Source organism: Sander lucioperca, chromosome 22 (assembly GCF_008315115.2).
Source record: "Sander lucioperca isolate FBNREF2018 chromosome 22, SLUC_FBN_1.2, whole genome shotgun sequence".
NCBI lineage: Eukaryota > Metazoa > Chordata > Actinopteri > Perciformes > Percidae > Sander > Sander lucioperca.
In genome coordinates, this window is record NC_050194.1 from 2,177,221 (window position 1) to 2,190,535 (window position 13,315).

The window sequence follows — 13,315 nt, forward strand, 5'->3', positions numbered from 1 at the left end:
TCTCTCTCTCTCTCTCTCTCTCTCTATCTCTCTCTCTCTCTCACGCTGTCTATCTCTCTAACCTTTCCATAAAAATAAGAAAACCATCATCATCAGTAAGGGATATAATATAAAATAACATAACAACATAAGATAACTTACCCGGGTCTTCCTCTAACACTTGCTCAGGAGTCGATACCGTCTGCGTAGCTCGAGCTTGCACAGGGTCCGGTAACTCTACAGCTTCTTGCTGTCCCGGTGGTCTTTCGGCGGGTTCAAGGACTGAAGGAATAACTTCCTCTCCATTATCATCAGATACAATCAGAATCTCGCCATCTTCTTCTTCTTCTTCTTCTTCTTCTTCTTCTTCTCCTTCTTCTTCGTCTTCAGAGATGTCAGGGGAGGTGCTGACACAGTTCTCTGGGTATACAGTTTCTATAAAAACATCCAATAACAATAGTTTAAAAAATGTTAAAGTTTTAAACTAAGTATCTCTCCCTCTCTCTCTCTCTCTCTCTCTCTCTCTCTCTCTCTCTCTCTCTCTCTCTGTCTCACTATCTCTCTACCACTCTACACCTCTTGTTCACTCCTACCCACTGACCCACACGCATCCACACCCACCCACACACACACACACACACACACACACACACACACACACACACACACACACATTTGCCTCTCTGCCCATCACCCGACCAAAAGGACCTTGCCCACACACACACACACACACACACACACACACAATCCGTGTACCATTCGTTCATTCGTTTTTCAAAATAAAACCAAAACTCAAAAAACAAATAAATGACTTGTTTCTTCAAAATTCGTTTCCAAAACCAAAAGGAAAGAACGGATAACAACTCGTTTTTCCCATTTACAATTTTGTGCTCAAATGAAAAATGGAAAAAACGGATAACGAGCGGTTCACCCCGTTTAATCCAATTTTTATATTTTTATTTGACGCAAGATGCATGACCCGGATGTGACCTTAACTCGTGGGACAACGACACCGACACAACCAACAACAGCCTATGTTGTAGCAGGTAGCAACTAACAACAGAAATGGACATTTTTGTGCTTTTTAGTGGAAGTAAGAGGGTTACTCTGAAGCCTGAAGACATGACCACAGAGAAGATATCAGTTATTTTCCAGGTATGTATTTTACTTAAAGCAATAAAGCGATATAATATAACGTTATGGTGTTTAAATACTCGTGGGCGCACTAATCTATCCAACGGCTATCGTTTATGGACTTTCAAAGTTATTAGTGTGTTCGAAAGGATTATGGTGTGATGTTTTTATGTTTTTAATTTACTTTGTTTTAGGTTAACACTGATTTGCATGCCACACAACTGAACTAAAATATGTTCTCTGTTTTACCTGTGACGTTATATTATACTTTAGCTTTCGTAGCAGTGACTGAGAATATGTCATTAAATAACAGTTACTAATGAAAATGTTGCTGACTACAATGTGAATCCATATATTATTTTGTAATAAAAGCACAAAAAGCGGTGTGGTTGGCTGGACTGTACACATTTTGGTGCTTCTGTTCTATCCTGAACTCCTGTCATAGGTCCAAAAGGAAACCGTTTATTTGACGGACGACACCAACGTGGCCATATTTCCCCGACCTGATGGTGACTTCAACTGCTTTGACCTCATCGCCAGAGGTCATTATGAAGTGCATGGCGACAGCACCACTGTGGAAAAATCTGCAGGGGCACTTCCCTCAGGCCAGGCTGCTCGCTTTACTTTCCACCGCCCACCAAGCACTGCCACAAGCTCCTCCTGTCCAATTCCAAGGAGCACCACCAAAACCTTCGTGAGGTGAGTGAAAAAAGAACATTTACATCTTGCTAAAACATCTGTCACTACTGTTACTACTTTCTTTTGCTACATTATTTGAGCAGGTGTGTCCAACTCTGTTTACTGGTAATCCCTTATCCTGCATATTTACTATCTGTTCCTGCTGCACCTGCAACTTATCAGCAAAATTAAGCTTGTTTATCCAAGAGCTTGATGACCAGCCTTACATTAAGTGCTTATTGTTATCACTGTATATCAGGGTTCAACAATTAATACAAATATTATCGTAATTGCAATATTGCCAAGTGCACTATCCAAATAACAGGAACTGCATTTTTTTAATTATTTGTTCCCATCAATATTCAGGAATGTCTTCATTGCTGAAGTCCTGAATGGAAAGCTAGAGACCACCAAGATGGTTACAGTCCGCTTCTCAGAGTTTGAGGCTTGTGTGGCAACAATCACCAGTAAGGTGAAAGAGGCCCTTGGACAGCAGGAGTCATTTATTTTAACAGATAGTCAGGGCAACGAAATGATTGACTCTGATGGAACTAGGGGTATGTTTTAAATCATTGCTGTGTAAATGATATTTTCTGCAGCCACATTAGGAACTTAAGTGCACAAACAGTTCACACATGTAACATCTGAATTAGGGAAGTACACCTAAATATTCTCATATTAAAAGTACATTGTGCATTCATAGCTTTCTTGGGTGCTTCAAATCTGTTTATAGTGTCTTATTTTTAAAATTCATAACCCACATAGGATATAAGTTATCAAAAATACTGCAAATATTTGGTTAAAAAAATGTCCTATTGTTTTCATTGCAGGGTCAGCATACTGGAAGCAAAATTCCAGGAAAGTATTTGCAGTGCCTGAACCACAGATGGAACTGCTACAAGTCAATAAAAGGAAGAGGTTGAGGTAACTGAAAATTTTCTATTTTTAATTTTTTCCACACCATTCATGTGGTTTCTTTTGGATGACCTGATGCTGTGTGCGAAAAACAAATTATTAAGGTCTAATTAAATGTTACATTGTACATTTTTTATGTTTTTCAGTCGAAGAGAAGATACCGGCCTTCAAGAGGTTATGGCAGACATTGAAGAGGTTGTCGAAGCAGCCCAGGGACTAAAAGAAGTTTCGAAGATGATTAAGGATTTGAGTGGATTTGCACATTCCACAGTGACAACAACCCTGTCTCTTTCAGAGGCTGAAGTAGCTTCTTTAAGAGTGGTTTTTGCCTGTCTTGTCTGCAAAGGTTAGTACTGTTTTACAATGGGTCATTAGGAAGATGGAATTACAGATCAAAATCACTTCACTTGTTTGTGTTTTACTAGATTTGACATGCTGTGTGGATTTCATTTATATTTGGTCATTGTAGTTTGGCCTACGTACTGAAAATAAATGAAGTGCATATTTTTTTTAACCTACAGGTCCTGTAGACAAGCCAATGTTCTCAACATGCTGCAGAACCCTAATCGGGTGTAAGGCATGTGTTGTGGAGTGGAACAGCAGCCACAGTTACTGCCCGAAGTGTCGCGCTGTGGATTTGGAGAACAGCGTTCATGAAGTGGCTGGACTCTCTGAGGCGCTGGCACCACTAGAGAAGTTATTCCTTTAGTATGTTGCTATGGTGGCAACAAATATGTTCATACAGTTCTTCAGTGCCTTGTTTTTATAGAGTAACAATGTCTAATGTTAACAGTATTATTGTCACGTGTAATTGTGGCACTTAGATAAGGTTTACAAGATTTTCTACCTGTTATACAAGATTTTCTACTTGTATTTTTTCACATTAAAAGAAATATGCAGACATCTGAACAAACTTGGAATTTATTCATCTACAGCTGAGCTTAAATCAGTTTCTCACAACTACTGTACAAACATATGCATAGTTCATTGGTGACATTTGAGATACTTGAGTATTTTCTTTTCATAACTTTTTACTTCTCCACTACATCTCAGAGGAAATATTCTTTTACTCCACTACATTCATTTAGTCTACCATTGGCCTAGTTTGCGACACCCCCAACTGTATTTACCTTGCATGTCTATTAGTAATATTGATCAGATAGATCAGTGCCTCCTGAAACACACTATGGTCATTGTTAACCACTTTTCCAAAAAGAAGAGACATGTCTGGAAACCTCTCTCCAAACAGCTGCTCAGCACGACATCGGTCTTGCTCTGATGAAAATGGGTCAGAGCCAAAGGCAGACACCCAAGTCAGGGAGGACCCCAACTCCTGCTCATACATGTGTGCTGCCTCTGCAGCATTGGGCAGCAGCTCTGTGGGAATTCTTGCTGGACAACAATCAGCTGCAAGTTGGTTTGGTATCCCTCTGCCTAAAATGGGTAATTATTTTTATTAGTTTTGGACAAAATTGTCAATTGTTGTAAAGCTCCATACATACAAATACTAGCATAGCCTACCTGGTATCCTATGGGCATTCCAGGACTGCACAACCCTGGCAAGTCCAATCTGACTCACTTGACATGCCAGGTTGGAGACACAAAATTTGGTTACATTATCCTGCATGTCGAGCAGCTCTTGATCCAGCAGGTGAACCAGGGCCTGTTTTAGTGGATAGTTCACTCGATTGTTGACCTCTGGCCAAATTCTTTCCACACGAAGGTTCTGCTTAAACACAATAAAACTGATTGGTCTGATTGGAAACACTTAAGATCAGAAAAACCAAATCAGAAAAAGTTGGTCTGGTGTGTAAAATACAGGTATAAGCAGTAGTAGACAGCATTAATTTACAAATGTCCTTTGATCTTGAATTATGTTGCAGACAGTTTGAAGTCAAAGTATTTAAGCTTTCAATTGATATGTAAAACATAAATTCCTGCCATTCAAGCCTGTACCTTATCCCAAGAGTTGGGACATACAGTACCATTAAGTGATGAGGTGAAAAACTGAATAATGATGCTATAGGTAAACAGCTAATTTCAGCAGTGATTGTACAAGTTAACAACATCGCAAGCAATCAAATCAGCCATTGAGTAGAAGCCTGCAGTGTGGAATAGGCTTAATGCTTACCCTTACTTCTCTTTTGGAAAAATCCAAAAGACTTTGTCCATATGGTACAGGTTTTACCAGTTTAGCAATTGAGATTCCCTGTCAAAACGTTTTTTGAAAGGTGTTGCAGGCTTAAATGGCAGGGATAGATAATTACTATCAACCATTTATTGATTTGGGATTGTAAATATAAAATATTTTCACTGTAAATATATTTTGATTAATTTCGAAGGTTACTTATTATCTGTAATCAGTAGGATAAAATTCACCCTTGAAGAAGTTGTTTGTACATATGGTAGCCTGTTGATGTTATGTCTGTGTTGAGACATCTTTTCTTGCATGTACAGGGTCAAGTAAAACTCCCTGCCATGATCCACTCTGATTTGGTCCCACATGCCGTTTTGGACAACTGCTTTCCTGTAATAGAAAATGTGTAGATTATATGGATACATATGTGGATATGATACATTCAAATTCCTATGTAGCACATACTGCTTGTAATGTAAAAATACTGACATTGTATGATAATCCCACATAGTGCTTATATTTACTGTTACTGTTATTAACCTTGACTTGCCTGTAAACTTCCTCATAAATAATAAGGTTGTTTTTCACTGGCATTGTGGATTCAGCAACAATTTTGCTGCTGAATCCATCAATAGCCAAGACGTGCGTCACTCCAAACATTGCCAGCTTCTCATTCTGGTCTAGGTGGAGTTTGTGGCCCATATACTCGGCGTGGTAAGGAACTGGATTCAGATTACGTGCTCCCTAAAACAAGTATAATTCAATCAATGCAAGGTGTAATAACAATAAGATTGACTTTTTCTCAAATATAATTAATGTAGGTGACTTACTTGGCGACGCAGCTCATTATACGGCTGGTGTACCTCTTTGAGAATTCTTCCCACTCGAGATTCTCCTGCCCTTACCCCCACTGATGACAGGTATCCTGTCATGAATTTTCGGCCGTAACAGGGACCTGTCTGTTAAGACAAAAAAATTTGGATTAATTTAAACAATAATTAAATTTGAAATGTAACTTTTTAAAATTGTAAACAAATGAGTCTTGGATTAGAAACTATAACCAAGTACCAAGCTGAAACATTACACTGCTCCCTGGGGCTGTCTTTGTTGTGTGCAGGAGGTCTGGGATAGTAATTCAGGTCGGGATTTTGACTCCATCTCAGGCCACCCTCTCCCACTAATTGTGTAGGGCAGGCTAACTGTGTTTTTAATTCTACATGTCACAAAACACTCACTACAAAAGTTTAACATAATTGTCTATTCACCTATCAAACCCTAACCAATATGAACTGAAAATTTTCAGTTAACCCACATTAATGTTTTAAAGACAATAGTCTATAACATTAATGTGTAGCTTAGACTACTGTAGGCCCAGCACTGTGTGCTTAACTTCTGGTCAGATATTATATAGCACTGAAAAAAAATTCCATCTCTGAGTGAGTGAGAAAGAACAATATTTGTAAACGTTAATTATGTTAATTTTCTTGTTCTAATGTGTAGTTATTTTTTAAACTGTATTCACTCTTTTATAATTAATACTGTATACTATTGTGTAGGCCTAATCTCCATATGATGTACGCTAAAAGTGTGATCACCCTGTTGCACTTATTATTGCTCTGATGTAATACCGCCACAGAGTGCCGTGCTCACCGTGTAAGGTTAACATTTGCTTACACACTCTTATTAGATAGGTTAACGTAACTTAATAGGCTACTTGGTTAACGTAAACATGGTGGGTACTTTCTTTCCTCGTCTTGTGAGCACTTACCTTATCTATCGATAACATGATTGCCGTTTCCAGTTCTGCGTCTGACACATGTCTTTTTCGTCTGAGCTGATGTTGAACACAGAATCTTCTGACAGACATTTCCGAGCATCTCGGGACATCTATCTGATGCAGCGCGGTGGAAATCTCAGCATGCGTTCTACCATCCTCAAAAAGCTGGCGAATTAAGTCGGAATATTCATCCAGTCCGGCCATGTCTTCTTGTCTTGACCTCTTGTTTGTTTGGCGGACTCTGGTCCTAATAAAGGTCACATCCGGGTCATGCATCTTGCGTCAAATAAAAATATAAAAATTGGATTAAACGGGGTGAACCGCTCGTTATCCGTTTTTTCCATTTTTCATTTGAGCACAAAATTGTAAATGGGAAAAAACGAGTTGTTATCCGTTCTTTCCTTTTGGTTTTGGAAACGAATTTTGAGGAAACAAGTCATTTATTTGTTTTTTGAGTTTTGGTTTTATTTTGAAAAACGAATGAACGAATGGTACACGGATTACACACACACACACACACACATACCCACACCCACCCCAGCCCACACCCCTGTCTCTCCCTAAATCTCACTCTATGTTTTAAAGCATTAAGTTAAAAAAACACAAAAACACGGCATGATGTTAAAAGAACAAAAATATTTCGCTTACCTGTTTGCAGAGGCATCATGGGCTGAACAGTGCCGGGAATTTCGACCCTTTCCAGCAGAGGTTGCAGTGGCTGTCTGAATTCTGTCTCAATCGTCACAATAGGTCTGGTAATTGGATGTATAATTGGCTGGGCGTTGTTCCGTGGTGCTGTTTCGTCCCCAATAATTTCAGCAATTTCAAGATCACCGGAAAAGACGGCAGGATTTTGGTAATATGCTCTGGCAGCATTATCGATCGTGTCTTGGGTGAGAGAAGAGATAAAATAGTTCCAATTATTTTATTAGTGTTATAAATAAGGCATTAAATGATAAACCTTTCCCATTTACCGTAGTCAGCATCTGTTATTACAATGTCTCTGAAGTCATCATCGACCTCTGTTAGAAAGAGCAGATATGTTGAAAAAGAACATTTTCAGAACACTTCAAGTGTTAAGTGTAATTACATAATAAGAAGCAATAATAATAATAATAATAATATAGAACTCACCTGGAAAGTAATGTGGACGCATCGTTCTGGTTCCTGACTAAAAGTCCTTCTGTGACTGAAATGACTGCAGTCTCACATTGTGGCAGACCCTTGGTCGAAACATATGTTTACCTCCCATATGGTGAACATTTACAACTTTAGGGGTTGTTTGTGTATGCGTGAGAGAGGGAGATGCAGCGACCTTTTGGGGGTTTAGGCCCATTCACGCTTATTAGAGCTACTTCCTTAGCCTGTTGTAAGAGGAGCTCTCGCATTTTTGTACATTCCTTTTTTTTACAGCCCAGTCTTACCCACTCTCTGGACTCACAGTTATAACTGCTTCAGATAGCGTAAAGATACTTCATTCTTGCTCATTGGTTCATTTAAAAACATGCAATTTCCTGTATTGACGCATTAATATGCAGTTTCCGGATTCCTACTCTGTAATATCCGGTCTGAGGCACGCCCTCTTTCTCGAAGCTTCCGGAAGGATTGCGTCAGAAACATCTGGCAGATGTAAATCACGTTTTTGACAGCTCGTGACCTCTTGACCTGCAGGTCATCCATCAAACTTTATTACTTCCTGCATATTTGTTTGACAGAAGAAGGCCTCTATTACTCTCTGGGATGAATCCCATCCCTGCTGAACAGGGAGCCACGTTCCCAAAACAGATTGAAGTTGTCAATAAAACCTATCTTGTGAATGCTGCATGTGAGCTGGAGCCAGGTGTTAAGGGAGAGTAGTCTACTAAAGAGGCATGATCCGTGACCTAGAGATGGAAGTGGGCCCGAAATAAAAACCGACTTCCCAGTGCTTTTTAAAGCCTCAATGAGAGTGGTAAAGTCTCGCCTTGTGCGCTCACACTCCTGAATCCGAGTGGACATGTCGTTATGTCCACAATGGACCACGATGCATTTGATAGAGGTCAGAAATGAGGGTATCAGGTCCATAACTTTAGCCAGGATGTCTGCAACTTTGGCTCCGGGAAAACAGTGTGTGACAGCATTATGAAACCGTAGGTCTCTAGTGATGGAGTCCCCAATAATTACTGTGGTTAGGGGGAAGAGCGGACGAGGAGTGGGGGGGTGTGGATAGCCAGTGACGGGAGCAAAACAGTCAGTGTCGGTTTCAGATGGACAGGGAAAAGAAGAGGAAGATTGCTTACCGTTCGGTTGTGGGGATTGTTTTTGATGAACGTTGTCATTTGGCCAATTCAGGCAGTGTAGGCCACCAGACCGTCTGACTACCGCATCCCTCAGAAGCTTTCGCCGCGCGGTAGCAGTCGTCTTCCGTGACGACGGCTGGTCAGTCTGCTTTGAAGCGGGGCGAGCCCGGTGAGCCGCATTGGCCGCTACCGGCTCCGACTCCGACAAGGCATTGAAGCGGTTGGAGAGGCTGAGGGCAGGAGGCGATGGAGCCCTACCCGAGGCTCTCTTTCGGCCGCAAACCACCTCAGTCCAGGGTGGCTTGATAACCGGTGTTGAGCAGGACGATGGGCGTGGGCAGGCAGCTGGGTCCCATGGCGCGGTATCCTGGAAGGCCGCCGAGAGAGATGAGATCCGGAGCGACTGATTATGAGCCACGTCCAAGCAGGCGGTAAACAAAGCATCTTTGGTTTTTAAGTCCTCGGAAAGCCGACAAACATCTTCCCTGAGGTCAGCAATTTCTTTGTTTGTATTATTAAACAACGAGGAAATCCTGAGGGGGAGTGGGGACTCGCCAGGTGTAGAGGTTGCCATGAAGCTAGCGTTAGTTTAGCCGGTAGGCCTAGTCTTGATAAATTAGCGTGAGGCTAATACTTACTTACACGTAAAAATGTATCTTTGGTTTTAAAAACACTTTATTAGTATAATAAAAACTAATAAAAACTAGGCGATAGAGCCGACTGTTAGGTAGGAGGTTGAAGGCAGCTGCCGGCTGCCTCGTCCCGGCCAACTGCTGTTGCTTGTGGATGACGTGAATTGATGACGTCAACCACAACTCGACCTCAGGTCAGGCGTCTTTACGAAGACGTCATGGACTCAGCGTTCAGAAACATCAAATCCGTGCAAAGTTATGGTATGTTTTAAAAAAAACTATGTGTTTTAATACTGACTTTAACCTACCTTGGATAAGAACACAAAAAAAGGAACCACTACATTTCATACAAACATACTATTTATTAAATATTTTAAATTACCTATACACACTTCACGCCTAATTCTATACATTCTAACAACTATACAAATAAAATGTAAAAAAGATATAAACAAATATATACATATATGTGTGTGTGTGTATATATATATATATATATATATATATATATATATATATATATATATATATATATATATATATATATATACACTGTAAACCCGAATAAGTTACCAGAACTCAAAAAAATTGTGGCAACTGATTGCCTCACATTTTTTAAGTTGATTAACTTAAAAGTCAAAATTTTCCAGAACTTAAAAGGTTGGATGAATTGCTACATGTACCTTTTGATAACAGTTAAATTAAAAGTGCTCATTTAACTCAACTCAAATATTTGCAGTTAATATGACTTAGTTTTCTGTTAAGGCAGCTCAATTATTTTCAGTTATTATGACTTAAAGTTTCGAGTTTACAAACCACAGGAATAAGTTCACAGAACTTTAAAAAAATAAGTACACAACCACACCAGTTTATGTTAACCAAACTCAATGTTTATTAGTTTGTGTTGTCATTGTTTTAAGTACACAGTCAAATATGTTGAGTTTGTTTACTTAAAAACATGTGACTCAAAACTTAAAAATTTTTTGGCAACTGATTGCCTCACTTACATTAAGTTTACCTAACTTAATATATCTAAAAGTCATGAAAGTCCGCTTTTGAACAGTTAAATTTAAAATTAAATACAAAAATAAATAAACATTTATAAATTAAAATAAACAGAATAAAAAAATAATTTTAAAATATACTTAAATAAATTGTATATAAATAAATAAATACATTTGAGAGATTTTTAAGAAGAAAAACTTCTAGCCTTCCAAATGTGTTCTTTGTCACTTAAGGAACACACCAACTTATTGGGACTTTAGCTTATTCCCCATATCCCCCAGAGTTAGATAAGTCCATACATACCCTTCTCATCTCCGTGCGTGTCTGACGCACCCACTGCTAGCTGCTGAGAAACAGCCATCTTCTAACCGTATACATACTGACAACTATTCTCAGAAAGGGTGAAGCACTGCTACTTCTGCTACTTGGGCAGAGTGATTTGCACCTGAGAAGCCCCATGGTGAGGAGCAGAGAGTTCGCCTGGAGTTCTGCAAGCAAATCACTCCACCCAAGTAGCAGTGCTTTGCCTTCTGAGAATATAGTTCCCAGTTTGTATACAGTTAGAAGATGGCTGTGTCTCATGTGACCTTGTTATTCGTACACGCTGTGACTATACAAATCACAACATGTAAATAGGAAAATGTTGGCGTTATTTTGTCACTTATTAGGAGCATAGATGGAGCTGGTTACCTCCAGGATCTGTGCTAAGCTAGGCGTGGGTGCATCAGACAGAGTTACGACACGCACGGAGATGAGAAGGGTATGTATGGACTTATCGAACTCTGGGGGATACGGGGAATAAGCCCCAATAAGTAGGCGTGTTGCTTTAAGGCCCTAGGAAATAAATATGTATCACAAATTTCTGATATTGACCAGACAACTATATAGTCAGGAAAATAATCGGAGTAATCAAAAACAATAATAAATAATACCAAAATGAAATTATTGTTTGCTACAGCTATAAAAGAAAAAACAACACTGCTTTTGGCTTCCTGGTTAATTCCTGAGTAAGGCAACAGGGCAGCAATTTGGGTGAAATTTCAAAAATTCTATAGACTGTTTAAGAACATTTTCACTTAAATTCTAAAATGTAAATGTTTTACATAACCAGTATCAAATGCACAGTGAAATGTGGGTCATCTTGTGCAGCCCACAATGGTTAAGAAAAACATTAAAACATACAAAACATTAGCGTTACTTTTGCATTATATTAATGAGAACAAAGGCATATTGTGTAGTTTGGGCCTATTGGCTGAACACCTGCAAAGTAGTGCAGTAACTTTTTGAGGCATTATTTAGACAAAAGGAGATAACTTTGAACTAGTCTTTTATAATGCTTTACCCTGCAGCCTTTTTTCAGATGAGTTTCTACATCATTAAGCCATTCTTGAGGGTCTGCAACCTTGGTGGTAGTTTACCACGTTCTAACCTGTTCACATCTTTAATGCAATCAGACAAATGGCAAACATAAAGTGGACTAATTGCAAAATTCACAAAGCTCATTTGAATCATTGAACCTGTTCAATGTTCCACTGGGTCAACCTATGAAATGTGTAAAAATCTATTTACCTGTTCATCATTGATATTTTTTTTATTTTAGCCAGAGCATCTGCTGTCTTCCCAGTTTTTGATGCCTTCTGTCTGAATAAGGTCATCGGTTGAGGAAGATGGCGGTCAAGCTCAGCATAGCATGTGTTGGGCAGGTTCTGATTTGTAATCCGCTGGAACTCTGCATACAACTGCATAGAAATAACAGCAGGAGGAGAATACAGCAACAACACTTAAAAAAACCAGTCCAATTTAAAGAATCTAGCACACATTTATAAAGCAAAAATATCGGCCAAATGAGTAAGAATCACAATTTTCACTTCAAAAGAGAGAGCTGATCCATATTACCTCAGACTCTATTTTGAGACCAGGCCAGAGGTCCATGAGCTCGTTCACTGGTGGGCAGGATATCACTATGGTCTGTCGGCATAGGGGAAATGTGGTCTCCACCATCTTTCTTCAACAATATGTGCAAGCAAATACAAAGTAAAATATGATCTGTTCAGTGCCAAAGGTTAAATATCAATTAGGAAGATGATATTCGTGAACAGAAGACATTCATGAATTGTTGACTTGAATATGGCAAAAAGCTTTATTTTGATCAAACAGGCAAGTAGAATAAACAAATGATATGTGTATGTGGGAGTGTGTATGATTTAGGGTTACCACACTAAAACATTGTCTGAAAAAAAAAAAACAATTTAAGTTACTGGTATTTAGAGGTGTGTGTGTGTGTGTGTGTGTGTGTGTGTGTGTGTGTGTGTGTGTGTGTGTGTGTGTGTGTGAGAGAGAGATTCATTGGATTACCTGGTATCTTTATCACATCTCCAGTTATCTTCCTTAACTTTTTGAAACTGGAACAGAGAGATGCAAAGGCATAAACTGATCTGAAACTGAACAAGTAAAAGCATTCAAAGAGTGTCGAATTATAAATACTTATAAATGTTCCCTGTTAATGATCTTTTCATTTGATCCCTAAAGTGTGAAGTTACTAAAGCCATCAAGCAAAATTAACATTACTGTAAAGAAAAGCAGCAGCACTTGAACCTTACTGCATGCTTAATCAACAATAATGCCATTTCTAGAAACCAAAGCTTTACTGTTGAGGGTTTTTACTTTATTCATCTTTGTCATGAGAAGCAGCTTGCCTCCAGCAGGGTCGTTTGTTTTAAAACCAACGCAACACAAGTGGGCGAGCACGGGCAGTTGACTCGTGTTCTGTTAACAGCAA

General features: G+C 39.2%; 2 protein-coding genes across 2 annotated transcripts; one reads left to right on the forward strand and one right to left on the reverse strand.

Moving 5' to 3' along the window:
• Window positions 1-919: 919 nt before the first annotated feature.
• Window positions 920-3,597, forward strand: LOC116055654. The gene is made up of 6 exons (XM_031307676.2): window positions 920-1,134; window positions 1,559-1,812; window positions 2,158-2,348; window positions 2,622-2,715; window positions 2,853-3,052; window positions 3,228-3,597. Exons 1-6 carry the CDS (start codon window positions 1,045-1,047, stop codon window positions 3,413-3,415), a joined length of 1,017 nt encoding a protein of 338 aa, XP_031163536.1. The 5' UTR covers window positions 920-1,044; the 3' UTR covers window positions 3,416-3,597.
• A 149-nt stretch (window positions 3,598-3,746) lies between these two features.
• LOC116055653 lies at window positions 3,747-7,069 on the reverse strand. The gene is made up of 6 exons (XM_031307675.2): window positions 6,612-7,069; window positions 5,674-5,802; window positions 5,394-5,587; window positions 5,086-5,233; window positions 4,228-4,432; window positions 3,747-4,140 (listed from the first exon to the last, which is right to left on the reverse strand). The coding sequence occupies exons 1-6, from the start codon at window positions 6,894-6,896 to the stop codon at window positions 3,833-3,835; spliced, it is 1,269 nt and encodes a 422-aa protein (XP_031163535.1). The 5' UTR covers window positions 6,897-7,069; the 3' UTR covers window positions 3,747-3,832.
• Between the last annotated feature and the right edge of the window lie 6,246 nt (window positions 7,070-13,315).

Bases quoted from the DNA above. Each gene is read 5' to 3' on its own strand.
- LOC116055654 (XM_031307676.2), top strand. From the start codon at position 1,045: ATGGACATTTTTGTGCTTTTTAGTGGAAGTAAGAGGGTTACTCTGAAG. The intron at 1,135-1,558 runs GTATGTATTTTA...CTCCTGTCATAG, and splicing joins AGATATCAGTTATTTTCCAG to GTCCAAAAGGAAACCGTTTA. The intron at 3,053-3,227 runs GTTAGTACTGTT...TTTAACCTACAG, and splicing joins TGCCTGTCTTGTCTGCAAAG to GTCCTGTAGACAAGCCAATG.
- LOC116055653 (XM_031307675.2), bottom strand. From the start codon at position 6,896: ATGCATGACCCGGATGTGACCTTTATTAGGACCAGAGTCCGCCAAACA. The intron at 5,588-5,673 runs GTAAGTCACCTA...TACTTGTTTTAG, and splicing joins ATAATGAGCTGCGTCGCCAA to GGAGCACGTAATCTGAATCC. The intron at 4,141-4,227 runs GTAGGCTATGCT...TACCCATTTTAG, and splicing joins GAATGCCCATAGGATACCAG to GCAGAGGGATACCAAACCAA.